The sequence below is a fragment of the Rhinolophus hipposideros genome (assembly GCF_964194185.1).
Source record: "Rhinolophus hipposideros genome assembly, chromosome: 19".
In the NCBI taxonomy this organism is placed as follows: domain Eukaryota; kingdom Metazoa; phylum Chordata; class Mammalia; order Chiroptera; family Rhinolophidae; genus Rhinolophus; species Rhinolophus hipposideros.
In genome coordinates, this window is record NC_138065.1 from 54410333 (window position 1) to 54428502 (window position 18170).

Here is an 18170-nt window from a genome sequence, read left to right on the forward strand (position 1 = left end):
ACGAGCCCAGCAGGTTCCGGCGCGCGGTCAGGACGCGGCCGGCGCCCGCCACGCCCACCACGCCCGCGCCCGCCACGCCCCCGCCCCTCCCCTCCCCCCGCCCCACGCCCGCGGCGGCGGCGGCGGCGGCGGCGGCAGCGGCGGCGGCAGCGGCGGCAGGAGCCCGGATGCGGCGCCGGGAGACGGCCGGGGGAGCGGCGCGGATGGATCCAACATGGCGGCGCCGAGCCTGAGCCCGGGGTGAGGCGGGGCCGCGGGCCGCGCAGGGCCCGAGAGGGAGGCCGGAGGGGGCGGCGGGGCGACGTCCGGCCCGCGGACCGCGGGAGGGGAGGTGACGGGACGCCGCCGGGCGGGGGAGGGGCGCGGCCGAGGGGGCGTGCGGGGGCGGCGGGAGGGGCGCGCGGCCGCGGTCCCGCCGGGGCGGCGAGGGGCCCGCGGCGGCCAGCGGTTGGGAGGGGGCTGCACTCCCGCGAGGCCGTTGGGACGAGGTGACCGGGGCAGCGTGGGGCTCGCGCGGCGGGACGGGGCCGGAAAGGGTTAAATTGGGGCGGGAGGGGGAAGGGCCTCCGGGAGCTTCGGGGTGGGATGGGGGCGGACGGAGGTGTGGGGACCCGAGAGCGCGTCGGCGTGCCGAGGCCGTGCGGAAAGTGAGACTGGGAGGAAAGTTTGAGAGGGAGGGGGCGGGCGGGCGGGCGGGACGGCGGGGCCGCGCGGTGACAGGGCTGGGGTCCGCCCCCCCGTGCGAAGGAGGCGGCGCAGTCGGGCAGCAGCGCTCGCGGCCAATTCTCCTCGCCGGGCCTGCGGCTTTAATGGGGAGGGACGGGCGGAAGGGGACGGTCATGTGGGCTCGGAGAAGTGGACTTGGGTTTGCTTTCAGGCGCCCTCGCTTGCTTCTCCCTTGTTTGTCCTGGGTACGGAGAGAGGGGACCTGGGGACGCTGCTGTCCGGGCGCGTGCCGAGCGCAGGGAGTTCCCTGGGTCTCCGCAGAGCGAGCAGAGGGGCACGGCCGCGCTGTGCTGGAGCCCGTGCGCTCCGGACGCGGCCCTGGGAGGGGGACAAGCGGCGCGGAGACGCGGGAGGGCTCGGAGGCACCGGGCTTTAGCTTGCAGACCCGCCTCCTGCTGTTGAGGGGCTGGGAGGCTCGGTGTAGCGAACGTCCCCTCCGCGGTGTGGATGCTGCCCCGGTGGCGAGTGTGTCCTCACTGTGTGCGGGGTGAGGGAGAGGGCCGAGACAGAATTTGGAGGACGTTGTGGTCTAAGTGAAGTGCTTGGGTGACGGAACGAAAATGCCTTCTTCGGCTGTAGTCACTTTTCTCCCAGTTCCCCCGAAAATGAAAATCAGTGTTTACATTTTAACAACATAGGTGGGTCTCCTAATGAATTGAGGAGTCAGGTGGGAAGGTGTCAGAGGATAGTTGGTTCTCCCACAAGTTGTTGCGTTTGGGACCTTTCTTACCCTGAGCTGTGGAGGCTGGAAATTCTTGGAGTTGCTACTGTTTTGTGCATTGGATAGTACCGTGGGGAAGCCTGGGGACTTGGGCGGGGTGAGTTCTCATTTAGCTTGGAGTAGAGCTTTTCTATTGAAATGGCTTTAGGCTCGATTGTGTATTTTTGCAACTACGATCTGCTAACTCTTTGGTCCTTTGAGGATTCAAAATAAAACTTGAAAATTAACTCTATTTTTCTCCCTTATTTTTGTTCTGCTGCTGGCTTTGAACCTTACATTAGGAAGAGACCTGGGAAATTAAGTTTCTTGCAGAGGTAAGTCTGGAACTTTTTTTTATCATTTTCAAACCTGTGAGGGGAAGGGAAATGTATTGGGGTTGAGCCCAGTAATGGGGTAGGTGCCAGGCAAAAGGAGTCTTCGTTCACCTATCAAACTGAGTGTGCAGCATCTGTTGCGGTCACTGTCTCTTTAGGTAACTGGAGAAAGGTAGGAGGGAAAGGAGAGCAGAAATCAGGTGTCTTGGCGAAAGTCCCCAGCTTTGTTTCGTTATCATCTAGTCTTCTTGGTCAGCTCTGAGAGAAACAGTTTTCAGCACATGGGACATTCTACTCTAGCACAGTGTCTGCTGAATGTCCTCCTTGGAGGGCTGCTGAGGCACCACCTTCCATGGGAAGGCCTTTCCTGTAGCTTATGCTGGCCTCAGGGTTCCGGGTTCCTGGAACCTTCCTTTTGAGGAATCTTACTATGTAATTCTGACTTCCAGATACTTGGTTACATTTTCTTACCGGCAAAAAAGCTCTTCGTGTACGTTTAGCCATCTTCAAGGTTTTCCATGTTTTTATTTCGAGTTTCAAGACATCACTCTTTTTTAGTTCTTCCACATGACTTTCCTCTCTAGGGGCCTCTGAGAGAGTCAAATAGTTCTAGTTCTGTGAAAATACAGATATCATCCGTGGTTGGGCTGAGACTAGACTTTGCTGGGAAGTAGAACCTAACAGAACAAGCAATCAAGGAAATCCTGTAGATACATAGAGACTGTCCATTAGCCCTGGCTGGCTTGGACCTCCCTAAAGAAAACAAACAAACTACAACTTTAGGAAATGCAGCAATTCATCAGAATAAAAGAATTCTTTTTGGGAAACTAGTAGGGGACTCATACATCAGAATCTCAAACGAACTCAAACCAGCCAGTAGGATCAGGACTCATGTTGGCTGCTGTGTTTGTCTTGGTGACTGGCACTATTTCAGACACCAAGACTCAGAAGGTCTTGCTCATCTTCTGTGCAGAGGGTACGCTCTCCTCACCGTGCTGGAAACTTCATCTAGGAGCTCTGTGTAACTTACACTGGGTTCCCTCACTCCGGTGCCACAGAAAGCTGGGTATCTCTCGGGTTAAGAGGAACCTGGCCATGTTCTTTTAATGCTGAAGTTAAATAGATTCTTGGAATCCACATCTGGGCTGCTGAGTGAGTGAACTCACCGTCCTAGACGGTCATTAAGTGGGGAGGGCTGCCTGATAGCCTGCATGCCAGCTCCTGCTGTCTCTCTCGAGGACGTGGCTTCGGGAGACGCAGGCCTCTTCTCCACTTCACTTTACTGAAGAAGTGGCCTAACCAGCGAGGGTCTGCTCCTGCTTTAGTTCTAGAACTTTGGCTGTGAGGGTTATGTGTGGGGTCCTTCTTGTCTGTCTGGCAGAGGATGGCACGGAACTAGGTCAGATTAGACTCCTGGGATGGGGCAGAAGGCAGTGTAGCTTGTCCCTGCTCTTCACCTGAATGGGCCAGCAGGTGACAGAGCAGCTGAGCTTGGACTGGGATGGAACTCCCAAGTGCCAGTGGGACTCATGAGTTAAATAAGTCTGTGTCTCACTGGCTTTCCTTTTCTTCTGGAACATTGTTTGATGGGTTTGGGTTGGGGACGGAAGGCTTCCTCTTCAGATCTTGGGTGGAAAGTGACATTCTGTTTCTATCCTTTCTGACCCTTCGTTCTGCCCCATATAGAGCAGGGTTTCTCACTCTCGGCACCGTGGACATTTTGGGCTGGATAAGTCTTTGTTGTGGGGCCTGTCCTTGTGTTGTCGGGTGTTTAACAACATCCATGGCCCGTACTCATGCATGCTGGTCATACTCCCGCCCCCCACGACAGTCTAAACCGTCTTCCGATGTTGCTGAATGTCCCCTGGGGGGCAAAATCCCCCCCCAAGGTTGCCGAATAACCCTTGGGGGCAAAATCGCCCCCGCTTAAGAACCGCTGACCTAGAAGCTCTGAGTTCCTGCACCGTGAGTGATCTGGTCTGGGGATCTAGGACTTAAAAGTGGCTGGTTTTCCCCTCAAATGTAGGGAGTTAACTCTCAGATGATTGAGGCCTGTTGTAGAGTTGTAGCCATTGACGAATAATTAGGACTATAGTGTTTTCCTGTAGTTTGCCTCGTTTTCCAGTGGCCAGTTAATGTGGGGACAATATTTCTTCATTTCCTGGGATTTATAGGCAGGGCATTTTGAATTAGGGAGTCCTGGACCCCATGTGCTTTTTCGGGGATCCTTATAATCAGCAGCCAGCCAAAGGGAGCAGGTGGGATGGGGAACAGGGAGAGGCTTGGGCTGTGAGGCTCAGGTCCCCAGGCCGCCTATCCTGAGCAGGAAGTTGTTCTCCTTCCGGCCCTCCCTTTATACCCAGGGGCTGTGGTTTGAAGTGAGAGGACCAGGTGAGGAAATCCAGTGTGTAGCTGAGTAGCTCCTTTCCCAGCTGTTCCCCATGCTTCGGCGGGGTGGGGGCATCTGGGCTGTCATAACTAGAAGTGGGCTGTATTTCTGATCCACATATCAGAACCCATGGTATGGGGCTAAGTGATTCCAGGGTGGGCCGCCCCTTCTCTTAAGGGTGTGAGTCTCCATGCTTCCATTTTACGGTTACTGAGGAAGAGGGGACTAGGTCCTACTTGCTCCTCAGTTTCCTGAGACACCCCACCCCTCTGCCCCCGCCAGCTTGGCTCTTCTGAAGTAGCTCATTTTATTCTCCTTGTTAACCCAGACCCAGTCGCTCCGTATAAGAAAGGGACAGACAGCCCCTTGTTGTTGAGGAGGGTGCGGTGGCAGGGCAGCCCTGCAGTGTAGGGAGGCCACAGCCAGTGCACAGCAGGTCTCTGAGTTGCATGTGTCCGGTTTTAATGAGGTCCTCTCACTCTTGGACTCCCGTGAGTTTGTCTCCTAATTGATATTGCTGTGATGACCGCTCGGACATGGAGGTCAGTGTATGCGAGGCTAGGCCACTGCTAGGCACTGGGAAGCTAAAGGCAGACGTAGTTTAGTCCCTCTAACGAGTTGCTTAAGATCTAATGGGACAATCAACGCACAAATAATTTTTGTACACATTGATAAATGGCTTCAAGGAAACAGTGCTGTCCATGGGAGCACAGAGGAGGGCTACTTACCCGTGTGGTGTAGAGAAGGAACTCGAAGGTGGCGTCTGAGCTGACTCTCACAGGGGCAGTACGTGCTGCCCATCTGAAAGACGGTGGGGACGGGGGTGTGGGACGAGAGGGAAGCGGGCATTCAGGCAAAGGGAGTGGCCTGAAGGGACAGAATGAACGGAGTGATGTGTACGCACTGTAAACAGTAACCTTAGAGAATGAGAGGTGGGTGGAGATTGGAAAGGTGGGCAGGTTTGGTGTGCTGTGTAAGGAGCTGGAATGTTATAGGTCAGGAGTGGCTGTGGACAGGTCTTTAGCAGAAAAGTGATGGTCAGGCGTGCACTGTAGATAGCAGTTTAGCTGGGTGTGGGGAAGGGTTTGGGCGATACAGGCTGGAAGTAAAGTGCCCTTAAGGAGGCCGCTGCAGAGGCCCCAGTGAGAGCTCCCGGGGACCTGAGCCAGGGCAGCGGCGGTGGCAAGGTGAGGCCGATTTGGGAAATACTCTGAAGCGGCATCAACAGGGATTTATAAGTGATTGGGTGGTTGGAGGTTGTGGTCAGAGGGGAGCAGTACTGGCGTGTGCTCTTGGGGGGGCAGTGAGTATGAGTGACCGGAGCGACCATGAACGTTGTTGGACCTGAGGATGGGTCCTGGGCTGGGTCATTCACAGGATGATGGAGGGGCTTTGTGAGTCAAACGCCCACTGATACGAGTGTAGGGCTGTGAGTGGTAAGTGACAGCCATGAGGAAAGGCAGGAGGTGACATGTCCAAGGGGCACCTCCTGCCACTCAGCACGGGCATGGCAGGTGTGTGGACGTGAGCCCACGGTTTTGGGTGAGTACTGATGGATCTCCTGGACTTGGTTGGACGGTACAAAACCTAAGGATAGGTTCTGGAGGGACGAGTCTGGGCTGTCCGAGGGCCTGGACGCTTCTCTCTGAAATCGCTCTCACGACGACGTATGTGAGGTTTACTTGTCCTTTCTAAGCGAATTCTTAACAAGAATGAGGAGTGGTTTCTTCCATCCGTGTTTTGGACAGGGGGGCAATTGAGACTTCGAAGTTAAGTGACTTGCTTAAGGTGACACAGCTAGAGCTTAATGATAGACAGAATTGAACCATTCTCACCCTAAAGATTTTCAGTTTCCCTGCTGTTAGTCCCAAGTTCATCTGTCACTGCTTCCATAATGGAGTTGGAGCGAATTCTCTTCTTCTCGATTTTGCCCACATTTAAGAGGTAAACTGGAGGTGGGGAGGGAACAAGGAACCAAAAGCAGTATTTTGGTGGCAGGAGGGCCAATCATGGTAATACCTATGAGCAACTCCTGCTGGAAACGCAGCACTGGAACTGCACCTGAGTCTCCCTCTGGAGAAGTGACTGTTTCTCCACGCTGGTTTCTCCCTGCCCTGCAGCGCAGCGGGGGCCCCGGCGGCAGAGCGGGACCGCTGGGAGACATTGTGCCCCTGAGCCCAGCATGGCGGGCCTGAAGCGGCGAGCCAGCCAGGTGTGGCCGGAGGAGCGTGGCGCGCTGGAGCACGGGCTCTACAGCCTGCATCGCATGTTCGACGTTGTGGGCACCCATCTGACACACAGAGACGTGCGCGTGCTCTCCTTCCTGTTCGTTGATGTCATCGACGACCACGAGCGGGGCCTCATCCGCAACGGACGTGACTTCCTGCTGGCGCTAGAGCGCCAGGGCCGCTGTGATGAGAGTAACTTCCGCCAGGTGCTACAGCTGCTGCGCGTCATCACTCGCCATGACCTGCTGCCCTACGTCACGCTCAAGCGGAGGCGGGCTGGTGAGGGCGCCCGGGGCTGGGGGCTTCGGGGCGGGGGAGGCCCCGCGGGAGGGCTGCACCAGAAGTGGGGTGTCTTCCTGAATGACCCCTCCCCCACAGTGTGCCCCGATCTTGTGGACAAGTATCTGGAGGAGACATCGATTCGCTATGTGACCCCCAGAGCCCTCAGCGACCCAGAACCGAGGCCCACCCAACCCCCTAAAACAGGTGAGAGGATATGAAGTCCCCTCATTGCTGTGATCCCATCCTAGCCCCAGTTTTGCTGGCTTAAGTGAGAGGACACTGTCCCCTCACATAGCCCCATAAACCAGGTGAGGCACCATTGCATCACCTTGGCCCTGTGACCCCAGGCGTCCACAACCTGGGGGTCACATCCTGGCTACTGCGTTCCGTGCTCAGTGTACGTGATTCCCCCTTGTTGCGTGGCAGGTGTTTGACTTTCTCTTCTCCCCTCTAACGCTCTGGTCAGTGCCTCCTCACTACCCTGTGGTGTGCTGCCCCACTCCGGGCCCTCAGATGTGTAGCAAGAGGCCAGCTCGAGGGAGAGCCACACTCGGGAGCCAGCGAAAACGCCGGAAGTCAGTGACAGCAGATCCCAAGGAGAAGCAGACATGTGGTGAGCAAGTGGGGGCTGCAGAGGGCACGAGGACGGGGACCCTGGGCAGTGTGGGCGTGCGTGGCGGCTGCACAGCGACGCTGGGGTGTCTCGGGCTCCTCCACCTCTGTGGCAGGGTGCATTTCAGCTCTTTTTAGTTGATACTAAATCTAAGGGGTGCCATTATGACATCCATGTTGTACGGTGGACCAGGTCATGACAGGGTAGTGAGGTGACTAGGAAAAGGCCTCGTAGAAGAAGGGGCCGCTTGCGAGTGATGGGGAGTCTGGCCTGGGCCTGGCCCACTTGATCCAGCCTCCTGCGTTAGGGCCAGGGTTTCTGAGGCCCCAGGAAGGAACAAGTCCTAGGGGAGAGGTACGGAGCTGTCAGGAGTTGCCCACCCTGTTCTGCCAGCCCTTCTCGCACAGCCCCCCCTGACCGCAGCCTCTTGTGCACCTCTTCCTCCCCAGACATCAGACTGCGGGTCCGGGCGGAGTACTGCCAGCATGAGACCGCGCTGCAGGGCAACGTCTTCTCCAACAGGCAGGACCCGCTCGAGCGCCAGTTTGAGCGCTTCAACCAGGCCAACACCATCCTCAAGTCCCGGGACCTGGGCTCCATCATCTGCGACATCAAGTTCTCCGAGCTCACCTACCTCGACGCATTCTGGCGCGACTACATCAACGGCTCGTTACTGGAGGCGCTCAAAGGTGTCTTCATCACAGACTCCCTGAAGCAGGCCGTGGGCCACGAAGCTATCAAGCTGCTGGTGAACGTGGACGAGGAGGACTACGAGCTGGGCCGACAGAAGCTCCTGACGAACTTGATGCTGCAGGCCTCGCCCTGACCTCCGGGGCTGCCCGCCACTCACGTCTGGGGCACACTGTTCTGTTCTGGGGTCTCTTCTCACCCTGCCAACCGGTCAGCCCTGCCTTTTTTTTTTTTTTTTTTTTTTTTAAGGAAACGACAAAGAACCATGGAAGCGGTGTCCCCACCCCTCCCTGCAGCCATGTGCCTGGGCTTCCTGTTTGTCCCCCTTCCCACTTACCCCATGTGTCTACAGCCACCTTGCCACTGAGCCAGAAGACAGATGTGCAGGGACAAGCAAAGGCTGTAGCACAGTCTCCGTAAGGGACTGAAGTGAACACTGCATCTGCGTGCGTGTGTGGGGGTCAGCAGTGCTACTGGCTTCACGAGGGCTCTTAAATCCTGTCTGAAAAACCAAAGGGCTGTGAGTAAGGGAGCTGTGTGGAAGGTGGGACTCGGAAGTGGGTTTTGGAAATTAATCACCACCCTCTCCCAAATTACAGAATTTTTAAAAAACAAGCTGCGGCCCTTCCCACTGTCTCCTGGCCTCTGGTGCTGCTCCTCTGCCTCATTCCCTCCACACCATGGCCAAGACCTCTGCCTGGTGTGGCTCCCCCTTTTCCCCTTTTGTCAGACCCTCCTCAGGGGAGAGTAGGTAAGAGGAATAGGCCAGCCTGGTCGCCCCTCCCCACCGACTGCGGTGTGTCTGTGCACACATGCACGGGTGGGCGGGCCAGGCTGCTGATGAAAATAGACTCCCCCTGAAAAGGGGCAGGGGGAGTGTGAGCCTTCCTTCCATGTTCAAGTGAAAATAAATGATGGACCCTGCAGCCCCTTTCCCCTTTGCATCCTTCTGACTTGGGCACAGGGCGCAGTAGGTGAAAGTGAAGGAATTTAGTATCAGCTCCCTTCTTTGTCCTCCCCCCGCCCCCACTCCCACTTTCGGGCTTGGGAGCATGGGGCCAGGCCATGCACTGAGTGTCGCACTTTTACGTAGGTAGGGAGGCCTGTGGCGTGAGCCAGGAGGCCTGGATGGCTCCTAGTCTGCTGGTCCAACACCACCTCCCCTTCAGCTCCTGAAGGAGATGTCCACACACAGACTTTATGATTATTATATTTTTTTTCAATGCCAGTGCTGCTCAGCCCTCAGCATAATTTCAGTTCTCTTGAAATAAACAGTGACTATATAAAATTCCACCTTTCTGAAACTGAAATCTGAGCTCAGGTGAGTTTCTTCTTTGCCAAGAAGCTGAGCCTCAAGGTTCTCCAAGTGAGGGAAGCTGCGCCTGGGTCCTGCCCATAAGTTACAGCAACCCCGGCTCACAATGGGGGTCTCAGTGCCCCAAAGTCAGAAGTCTCAAGTCTCAAGACAGTGGGGCACCCAGACTGCCGTAGAGATCAGGCCTGCGGTGCTGGAACACAGGCAGGTGTTGGCGCAACTGGCGTAGATAACCGAGGTCGATATGGGCCAGGCAGAGGCCTGGTCCCTCGGAGCAGCGGGCCACCACGGTTCCCCAGGGGTCCACCACCATGCTGTGCCCGTAACTTGCTCTGTTCTCATGGTGGCGTCCACACTGTGCTGCTGCCACTACGTAGCACTGAGTTTCAATGGCACGGGCCCGCAGTAACACCTGGAGGTGAGGACGTGTTTCACTGACGCACACACGTACCAGCTAGTGGGGAACTGACAGGCAATGGACACTGCAGGCCAGTCTGCCCACTGTGACCATTCTGGTAACTGCCTAGGGAAGATTTACGATGTTAACTGTTCTTTAACATATGAGAGGCAACAACCTGGAAAATGAATTTTCCCACTAGTTGGGAAGGGAGAGAAAGTCTTTCAACTGGCAGGGCCGAGGGAAGACAGGTTGAGAGAAGGCGTGTTTTGAAGAAGTGTCCTCTTACCTCCCAGTGGGCTGGGCCTGTTACGGATCCAAAAGCCGAGGGGTAGGTAAGTATTTCTGCTCCAGCCTGAGCCAATGCCAGAGACAGTTCAGGGAACCGCATGTCATAGCAGATAGCAAGACCAATCTGGAAGGAAAACCAGTCTGCTTGGTTAGCCCCAGTCCCATCTATCACAACACCGCTACCCTACTTCTTAGGGCTGCTTCTCCTCCACTACACGCCAGAGTCCCTGTTCCCCTCCCTCTCGTCCTGCTATATGCCAGTCCCACCTTGCCTGCTGGTGTGCTGACAGGGGACTTGAGACTGGGCCCAGGCAAGGTAGAGCTGCTTTCATGCATAGGTTCCTGCCCCGGAATCTCTACGTCACACAGATGCGTCTTCCTGTAAGTGTCCACTACCGACCCTGGAGTAAGAGAGGAGGAAACCTGGGTCTGGTTGGTTCTCTAAAAGCCCAGCTTTTAGTTCCTCTCATCCCAAGGTGATAGTTCATAGGCCACGAACAGAGAAGTACGGATACTCCTGTTGACAATTCTGGAGAATTGTTTAGGCAGAAAAGCATGGGAAGAGGCAGGCTAGAGTTATGACATCTCACCCTCGCTGTCCAGAAGCACGTGACAGTTGTAGATTTTCTGAGTCTGCTCCCAGTCTTGGCCACGCTCGTGAAAGCCACCCAAGGACAGCCAGAGTCCACATTCCCTGGGGGAAGGGGACACTGACACTTGTCATATCTAGTAATCCAGAGACACTAACCCACAAAGAAACTCCCTCCCCCCCTTTCCCTGGTACCTGGCCAGCTGCGCATATTCTCCCAAAAGGCTCCCACCCAGTGGCTCAGACAGGTGCAGAGTCTCTGCAGGGTCGCGTGCAATGAAGTCAAATGCCTCAGGCAGGAAAGCCAGGCAAGCGCCCAGTCGGGCGGCCTCTCGAACCAGCTCAGCACACGCTTTAAAGTTGTGCTGCTTGTCTGGTGTGGACGTTACCTGGCACACAGCCACCAGGGGCAGTGCCCCGGAGGAGAAGGAGGAGGGGGAGAGAGCCATGGCTCTGGGCCTGCGGAGAGCGCAGGCAGGACTCAGATTTCCCAGCATGGGGAAACCCAAGTTGAACGGCAAGGGGCTCACATGGGGGAGGCAAGAAGGCTGGACACCCCTCTGATGCTGCCCGTACAAGGAGCAATGGCCCACCGATCAAATGTTCTGTGGATGGCTCGTGCCCCACTGTCTCCCACCATCCATTCATCCAACAGACACTTGAGCACCTACTACGTGCCAGGCACTGAAGATACGACAAACGTGTTACCTGGGCTGAGCACAGAGTCCTGGGCGTCGAGGGATCCGGAGTGCAGGACACAGAAAGGACAGGAGCTGCTGAGGCCTTGTGACGAAGCCCTGCCTGCGGAAAGGCAGAAATAAGGACACGAACCCCTCCGTCAAGCCGTGCACGTCTAGGCTCTGGGGCTCCGCCTTCACACCGTGCCGGAATCAGGGCCTGCCAGTCAACAGCCCCTGCGCCCCAGGTCTGTACACGCTCTTCGTTACAGGTCGTGCGGGCCACGGAGGAGGTCACAAGGTGGGGAGGACGGAAGCTCGGCTTCGCGACCGCGCACTGAACGGAAGCGCCGCCGCCCGCCGGCCGTCGCAGCGCTGCGAGGCCCGCCCAGAGGCGTCCGCTTCGACGGCGCCCCCGCCCCCGCCCCCCGCCCCCCTGCAGCCCGCGCAGGGTCCCCCGCCCCCGCCCCCCGCCCCCCGCCCCCGCGCAGGGTCCCCCGCCCCCCGCCCCCGCCCACCCCGCCTCCCGGCGCCCCCCCCGCCCCCCGCGCCCACCCGGCGGGGCCCCGCCCGCGCCCCCTCCCGTTAAGCCCTCCGCCCTGCCCTCGCAGCGCCGGCATCTCGGCTGCGCAGGGCGGCCCGGCCGGCGGCCGTCACCGCGGGGACAGGCGGCGGGAGCGCTCGCAGGCCCACCCGAGAGCGGCCCGGAGGCGGAGGCGCGGGGCGGGGCGGAGGCCGACGGCGGAAGTGACGCTGGGGTGCGCGGCGCCGGAAGCCCCGCGGGCGGCGACGATGGCGGAGAGCGGCGGTCGCGCGGGCCGGAGCGGCGGGAGCGGCGCGGGGAAGGGGGCGGCGTCGGCGGAGCAGGTGCGGGGCGGGCGGGCGGCGCCGGAGGAGACGCGACGCGGCGGGGCCGTGGGAGGACGCCGCCGGGCCTGCGGGCGGGGGCCGTGGGATGCGGGGCCGTGGGATGCGGGGCCGTGGGATGCGGGCGCTCGGGTCCGCCGGGCCGTGGCGTCACCTCCCCGCGTCTCCGCGCCGTCGCACGGCTGTCGCTGGGCCGCGCGCCTCGTCGCCACTCCCGGGGCGCTCGCCCGCGGGCCGGCTGTGCCGTCCGTCGCCCGAGCCGGGACCGGGCGGACAGTGGCGGTCACCGCGGAGCCACGTGGCGCTGTCGGCCCAGCTGCGTCGCGCCGGTTGGAGCCGCGTCACTCGCGGACTGGATCCCCTTGGAGCCCAGAAACCGTCGTCTGGCCCAGGCCGCGCCCGGTGCCCGGCGGTGGCTAACGGTGCGGCCCGTGTTCGATCGACGTGGGGAGAACCCGACGCCCGCCCGAGGGAAACGCAGCGAAGCGGTAGCCCTTCTGCTCACGGCCCTGCAGTGGGTGTTCGCTGCACCGTTACGCGGGCAAACGTATCAGCGTAAAGATACCTGTCTTCGAGCTGTCCCTTGCCCTCGGAGAGTGGCAGTCTGCTTGGGGAAAGTGCGCGTGAGATAACGCGAAATGTTAACAGGAGGCAGACGTGAGCGGCCCAGGAGCTATAAAGCGCTGTGGGATTTTGAGGGAGGAAGACGTAGCCTGAGACTTAGTGGGGAAAAGGGGAGGGGGAGGGAACCTGATACCTTTTGAGGGTCTGCCGTGTGCCAGGTGCTCTGCTGGGTGCAGGGAAACAGACGAATGAAACAGACCTTGTTTTCAAGGTGGCCTGCCTCCTTTGAGGAAAGTCAAGCCAAACAATGAGGTTTGCGGTGTGCCCCACAGACCCTTATTTAGGGCAGCTAGAGGAGGGACCCCAACTAAGCAGGAGGTGATGGGCTGGGGGGGGGCGGCAGCAGGGGAAGCCGTGGTATCGCAGGGTGGCTAAGACTAAGGGAAGACGTGCACTCGGTGGGACAGACGAGTGTTTGACCATTTCTACCCTAGAGGATGACCTCCCAAGAGTTTCTTCTCTCGGCCTTTCCTGCCTGTAGAAAACCTAATGCTACCTACCTCATCACTGAACACTGGTTATTAAGCAAGACAATGCGTGCACAGTGTTTTGCACAGTGACTGGAATATAGTATGGGCTTAATAAGTGCTAATTATTTTGTTTTCTAGAAGGGACAATCCTTCAGCTCCGTTCTGAAGGATGAGAGAAGTGAGTCAAGCAAAGAAGGAATTGGAGGATTTTCTAGGTAGAGGGAACCATGTGTAAAAGCACTAAGACAGGAAACTGCCTGACAGGTTTGGGATGCAGGTGAACTTAAAGTTTGAAATGGTCTGCAAGACTTGAATGTGCAGAAAAAGGGGTGAAAAGAGGATCTAGGATGTTTCTCAGGCTTTCGTCTTTGATGGATGGTGGTGCCACAGGGAATATAGGAAGATGGACAAGTTTGGGGGAGGGAATAAGTTTATTGTAGGATTTGAGTTTGGGTTTCTTGTGGGACATCCAGGTAGAGACATTTAGTAAGTGGTTCGATTTATGAATCTTGACTTCCAGAAAGAAATCTGACTTAGAGCTCTAAAGTATAGAATTGTGGCTTTCTGGATGGTAGACAGAGCCATGGTTGTGGATGAAATCACCTAGGGTTTGTACAGATGGTGAAGAAAGAAGAATTGGGTGGAACCAACATGTAAGGGTGGTGGACAAAGAAGCCCTCAGAAGACACTGAGGAGTGTGATCATTGAGTTCTGAGACTGTTCTTACTTAACACTTTGGCTTTTGTTTGTGTTCCAGAGAGAACACTGGGTAAAAAACATAAGATTTATCATTGCTGCAAATAGGAGCCACATATGTCCCTTATAAACAAGATGGAAGCAAGTAACTTGATTGTGCGAGGCACTTTACTGGTTTTTCTCTTCTGTCAATTAATTACTGCCATTGAAGTAGGCTGTATTGTCCTCCCTTATAGATAAGGACAGTTGAGCTTCAGAGGCTTTAGTTCACTTACCCAGAGTCAGGAACTGGAAGAGCAGGGCTTTTAATTGAGGGACTTGAGAATCAGACCTCCTTTTGTCACTTATACAATGATCAGACCAGAAGAACTTGAACTGAGCCTGAAGGAGTGGATAGTTCTGAACGGGGACAGGAAACAGGAAGAAGAGGAGGGCACAGAGCATAGATTGATGCGAAGGGCAGTGTCCGGTTGGTTTAATGAAGTCATGAGGTATAAGTCAGAAAGATGTGATCTTCCAAGTAAGTTGGATGTTTGCACGACAAAGAATTCTGGAGTTTTTGATGGAAGCAGGAAGGGAGTGATAGAAGGGTATGTGTTGCACTATTGAGTTTTTTTCTTATTACATAAAATAACACATGTTCATTGTGGAGATTGTAGAAAACACAGGGAAAAGTACAAAGTAAGAAATTACCATGACCCTGCGATTGAGAGAGAACCATTCTTACTGTCTAGGAGCATATTCTCTGAGAGGTTTCCCCTCCTCGATGGTTTTGTGTGTGTGTGTGTGTGTAAAAAGGGAGGACGTGTGTATTTTACATATTTTATAACGTCATTCTACAATATATACTGTTGTATAAAAGTTGTATTATATAATATATACTGTTTTGTAATCTGCTCTTTAAGCTTAATAATATATCATGAACATTTTTCTATATCATCTAAGTGTTCGGAAAATGAAACCAGCAGCAACGTGTAGGATGGATTTGGAGAGTCCAAAAATAGGGAGATAATGTAAAAGACTGCTGTACTAGTTCAGACAAGAGGTAATAAAGGCTTGAATTAGGGTGATGTCATTGAGCCGAAGAAAAACTGCTGAGGTGGGTGCAATAAATTTGGCAGTTGATGGGATACGGGTGTGTTCAAAGATGGAGCTGGGGTTTCCTACCTGGAGGGCTAGAGTGCTGTCGTTAGCAAAAATAGGGGAGACAAGAAGAGGAACAGTTTAAAACAGGGTGAAAGGTGATCAGCTCAGCTTTGAATGACCTGAGTCGGAGGTGTTCCTAGGACATTGAGGTGGAGAGGTTCTGTGATAATAGCGGCACTGTTTAATGACAACCTGTCAGATGCTGACTATTGTCCTAAATCCCTGATGTAATCAATCACTCCCCACAACATCCTATGAGACAGATGATGTTTCTGTTTTACTAGAGAAAAAACTTAGATTCAAAAAAGAAATAACTTGCTCATGGTCAGACTTGAGCCGTTTTGTCTGACCCAAGGCTCCTTCCTCTAACTTGGGAATGTGGGTCTAGAATTTCTGAGAAGGTCTAGCTTGGCTGTCAATTAGAATGAAGGCGATTGTTGAAATCATAGAAGTAGCTAAGAATACCAACTGAAATAATATAGGTAATAAAGAAAGGGGTACTTGGAACAGAGTCTTAGATCCTGTCTCCCTTGTAGGGATGAGAGGAAGAACTTGCAGAACAGAGAACGAGTGTTGGGAGAGGTGGGAGAACCAGAGAACTGAAGGGTCCTGGAAACTAAGAGCTGAGAACCTACCTTCTTTCAGACACTTGACTCTCACTTCGGAGTAGCTCTCACTCTTACCTGTGGCATTGGCTCTCAGCCTGTTGTGATTTTTGCCCGAGGACACACTTGACCTGGAGAGGGCTTGGGTTGTCACAAGTAGGAGTTGCTACTGGCTTTTAGTGGGACATTACTAAACATCCTGCAGTGCAATGGACAGCCCCGCAGACAAGAATTATCCCGCCCAAAATATCGGAAATAATGATGTTGAGAGACTCTGCCCTGTGGTGTATTAGCTCCGTTTTTGTAAGTGAGTAAACCAAGAGAAGTTAAGTAACTGGGTCACATAGCAAGTAAATAGCCAAACTAGAATTTGAACCCAGGTCAGATTCAAAAATTTGGAGTCTTTCCATCATACTATGTTGCTACTTAAAGGAAAAGGTTTCAAGAAGCAGATTGAAGATTGAGAAAAGGTCGTTGGATTATGCAATTATGTAGGAGGCCATTCACAATCTTTGAGAGGACAATTTAATAAGTACTAATAGTTTCTAACTAGTATCGACAGAAAGCAATTAGAATGCATCTTACATTGTGTTGGGAGTGAATGGGAAGTGAGGAAGTGGAGGCTGTGAGTATAGACTAGTCCTACAAAAATTTGACACAGTGTGAGGGATGTAAATGATGAACGTCTAAGTATTACCTTGTCTTGTACACCTGAAACTAATAAAATAAAATAAAAAATTTGATGACGATACGGATGAGAACCATTATTTGATGCAGTAGTAAAGTCAAAGAAGTTTTCTTTGGTCGAGTTGAGTATTTTCGTCAGACAAGAGGGCACTAAACTGAAAAGATAATTAGTGGAGCGATACCCTAGAAAATCCTTTTCCAGATGCATCGAATCGTAATTCTCTTCTTCCATTGAACCCAGTAAGAGTAAACAGGAGTTACTTGTTACAAAGCTTTTCCTGACGCCCTCCTTTCCTTGCAAGTCCAGTAGCTGTCCACCTACCCACATTACAAATGGCCCTTCCTCCACCATAAACTGCAAGAGGGACCTGCATGCGTCTCACACCCGGGGGGCGCCCTGCGAGTGTCGGGTGAATGGAATGCCAGGCAAACTGAAGTCGGACGTGGCAGGTTGTCCAAGGCATCTGTGTGCTACTGCATCTTTGCCAAGCCTGCCATTTCCCGTCTCCTGTCTCACTTCTCGTCTTTCTCTCCTTCTTAGGTAATTGCGGGCTTCAACCGCCTTCGCCAGGAACAGCGGGGCCTGGCATCCAAGGCAGCTGAGCTGGAGATGGAGTTGAATGAGCACAGGTCGGGGAGCCGGGAGACGTGAACAAGAGGACAGTTGGGAGGCCACTTTGTAGGGAGGGTGGCAGTAGAGTGGACCTGGGTCTCAGGCCCTGCCTTGTCCCCACGCAGCCTCGTGATCGACACGCTGAAGGAGGTGGGCGAGACCCGCAGGTGCTACCGCATGGTGGGAGGTGTGCTGGTGGAGCGGACTGTGAAGGAGGTGCTGCCTGCCTTGGAGAACAACAAGGAGCAGGTGAGCAGGAGGGGGGGCTCAGGTTGCAGAGGTTGCCGAGGAGCCGTGCTCCTTACGCTGTTCTGCGTCCAGCTCCTGGACACGAGGGCCGCTGGCTGTGTGCTGCTTTTTCCCAGTCGCTGACCTGGCTGGTGTGTGTCGGGGGAGGGGTGTTCGAGTGGAGTTCCTCACAGTGGAGTCCATGGACACCCCCATCCAGATCGCCTGGGGGACTCCTGTGAAACGCAGCTTCCAAGGCCCTCCCCTGACCCAGAACCTTTGCACGTGGGGTCCATGAAGTGGCATTTTTAAAATAAGCAGCCTGGGTGATTCTTATGTGCACGCAAGTTTATGAACCATTGTGTTTGAGAAAGGAATACTTTTGGTTTCTGGGTCTCCTCTTACTTCCAGGTTAAAGGGGAAGTTAGAGGTGTCAACCGTAGTCGTTAAGCGGTGGGGGAGGTAGTCCTGGAGTTCTTACAGAATCGCTGTTGCTTGTCCTCTAGATACAGAAGATCATTGAGACACTGACACAGCAGCTTCAGGCAAAGGGAAAAGAACTAAATGAATTTCGGGAAAAGCACAACATTCGTCTCATGGGGGAAGACGAGAAGCCGGCCAAGGACACCTCAGAAGGGGCTGGGGCTAAGGCCAGCTCGGCCGGAGTATTGGTCTCCTAGGACCAAGGCTATGGCATCTTTTCTACCCTGACTCCTACATCTTCTAATTTCTCTTTATTGTTATTATTATTTTCTCTGCTATTGTAATATTTTTTTTTTGTTAATTAAATGTTTTGGTCAGAATGCTTAGCTCTAGCCTGACGCTTTCTCCCACAGTTAGGGCCGGAATTTGCATGGGGACAGGGAAAAGCGTCTGATTTGTGGCTTTTGATCCCATCAGCTTAATGGCTCACAGTATCAGAGGAGGTCCCTTATTTGATCCTTTCCCTTGCAAATAAAGATGTGTCTACTTATTTACTGCCCTCACCCAAAAGATTCAGAG

General features: G+C 54.8%; 3 protein-coding genes across 13 annotated transcripts; 2 read left to right on the forward strand and 1 right to left on the reverse strand.

The window, feature by feature from the left end:
- The first annotated feature begins 101 nt into the window (after window positions 1-101).
- Window positions 102-9255, forward strand: DEDD (death effector domain containing). 2 transcript variants are annotated; one of them, XM_081024750.1, is made up of 6 exons: window positions 102-240; window positions 1729-1761; window positions 6271-6657; window positions 6757-6864; window positions 7127-7273; window positions 7723-9255. In XM_081024750.1, the coding sequence occupies exons 3-6, from the start codon at window positions 6333-6335 to the stop codon at window positions 8097-8099; spliced, it is 957 nt and encodes a 318-aa protein (XP_080880876.1). In that variant the 5' UTR covers window positions 102-240; window positions 1729-1761; window positions 6271-6332; the 3' UTR covers window positions 8100-9255. The 2 variants fall into 2 exon arrangements, with proteins under 2 accessions (XP_080880876.1, XP_080880877.1); XM_081024751.1 differs by lacking the exons at window positions 102-240; window positions 1729-1761 and having other exon boundaries at window positions 6207-6657; window positions 7723-9246.
- Window positions 9158-11975, reverse strand: NIT1 (nitrilase 1). 8 transcript variants are annotated; one of them, XM_081024745.1, is made up of 7 exons: window positions 11926-11975; window positions 11264-11356; window positions 10751-11014; window positions 10557-10660; window positions 10234-10367; window positions 9965-10090; window positions 9158-9690 (listed from the first exon to the last, which is right to left on the reverse strand). In XM_081024745.1, the coding sequence occupies exons 3-7, from the start codon at window positions 11002-11004 to the stop codon at window positions 9424-9426; spliced, it is 885 nt and encodes a 294-aa protein (XP_080880871.1). In that variant the 5' UTR covers window positions 11005-11014; window positions 11264-11356; window positions 11926-11975; the 3' UTR covers window positions 9158-9423. The 8 variants fall into 8 exon arrangements, with proteins under 8 accessions (XP_080880871.1, XP_080880868.1, XP_080880873.1 ...); XM_081024742.1 differs by having other exon boundaries at window positions 11836-11945; XM_081024747.1 differs by lacking the exon at window positions 11926-11975 and adding an exon at window positions 11836-11872 and having other exon boundaries at window positions 11264-11352.
- PFDN2 (prefoldin subunit 2) lies at window positions 11958-17977 on the forward strand. 3 transcript variants are annotated; one of them, XM_081024753.1, is made up of 4 exons: window positions 11958-12099; window positions 16869-16957; window positions 17066-17189; window positions 17675-17977. In XM_081024753.1, exons 1-4 carry the CDS (start codon window positions 12025-12027, stop codon window positions 17846-17848), a joined length of 462 nt encoding a protein of 153 aa, XP_080880879.1. In that variant the 5' UTR covers window positions 11958-12024; the 3' UTR covers window positions 17849-17977. The 3 variants fall into 3 exon arrangements, with proteins under 3 accessions (XP_080880879.1, XP_080880878.1, XP_080880880.1); XM_081024752.1 differs by lacking the exon at window positions 11958-12099 and adding an exon at window positions 12106-12613; XM_081024754.1 differs by lacking the exon at window positions 11958-12099 and adding an exon at window positions 12388-12521.
- Window positions 17978-18170: the final 193 nt, after the last annotated feature.

Excerpts from the sequence above, each read along its gene's own strand:
- DEDD (XM_081024750.1), top strand. The coding sequence starts at position 6,333 with ATGGCGGGCCTGAAGCGGCGAGCCAGCCAGGTGTGGCCGGAGGAGCGT. Across the intron at positions 6,865-7,126 it reads CACCCAACCCCCTAAAACAG|TGCCTCCTCACTACCCTGTG; the intron begins GTGAGAGGATAT and ends CGCTCTGGTCAG. Across the intron at positions 7,274-7,722 it reads CAAGGAGAAGCAGACATGTG|ACATCAGACTGCGGGTCCGG; the intron begins GTGAGCAAGTGG and ends CTTCCTCCCCAG.
- NIT1 (XM_081024742.1), bottom strand. Across the intron at positions 10,661-10,750 it reads GAATATGCGCAGCTGGCCAG|GGAATGTGGACTCTGGCTGT; the intron begins GTACCAGGGAAA and ends CCCTTCCCCCAG. Across the intron at positions 10,368-10,556 it reads CGTGCTTCTGGACAGCGAGG|GGTCGGTAGTGGACACTTAC; the intron begins GTGAGATGTCAT and ends CTCTTACTCCAG.
- PFDN2 (XM_081024752.1), top strand. The coding sequence starts at position 12,188 with ATGCGGGGCCGTGGGATGCGGGGCCGTGGGATGCGGGCGCTCGGGTCC. Across the intron at positions 12,614-16,868 it reads CTTCTGCTCACGGCCCTGCA|GTAATTGCGGGCTTCAACCG; the intron begins GTGGGTGTTCGC and ends TCTCCTTCTTAG. Across the intron at positions 17,190-17,674 it reads TGGAGAACAACAAGGAGCAG|ATACAGAAGATCATTGAGAC; the intron begins GTGAGCAGGAGG and ends CTTGTCCTCTAG.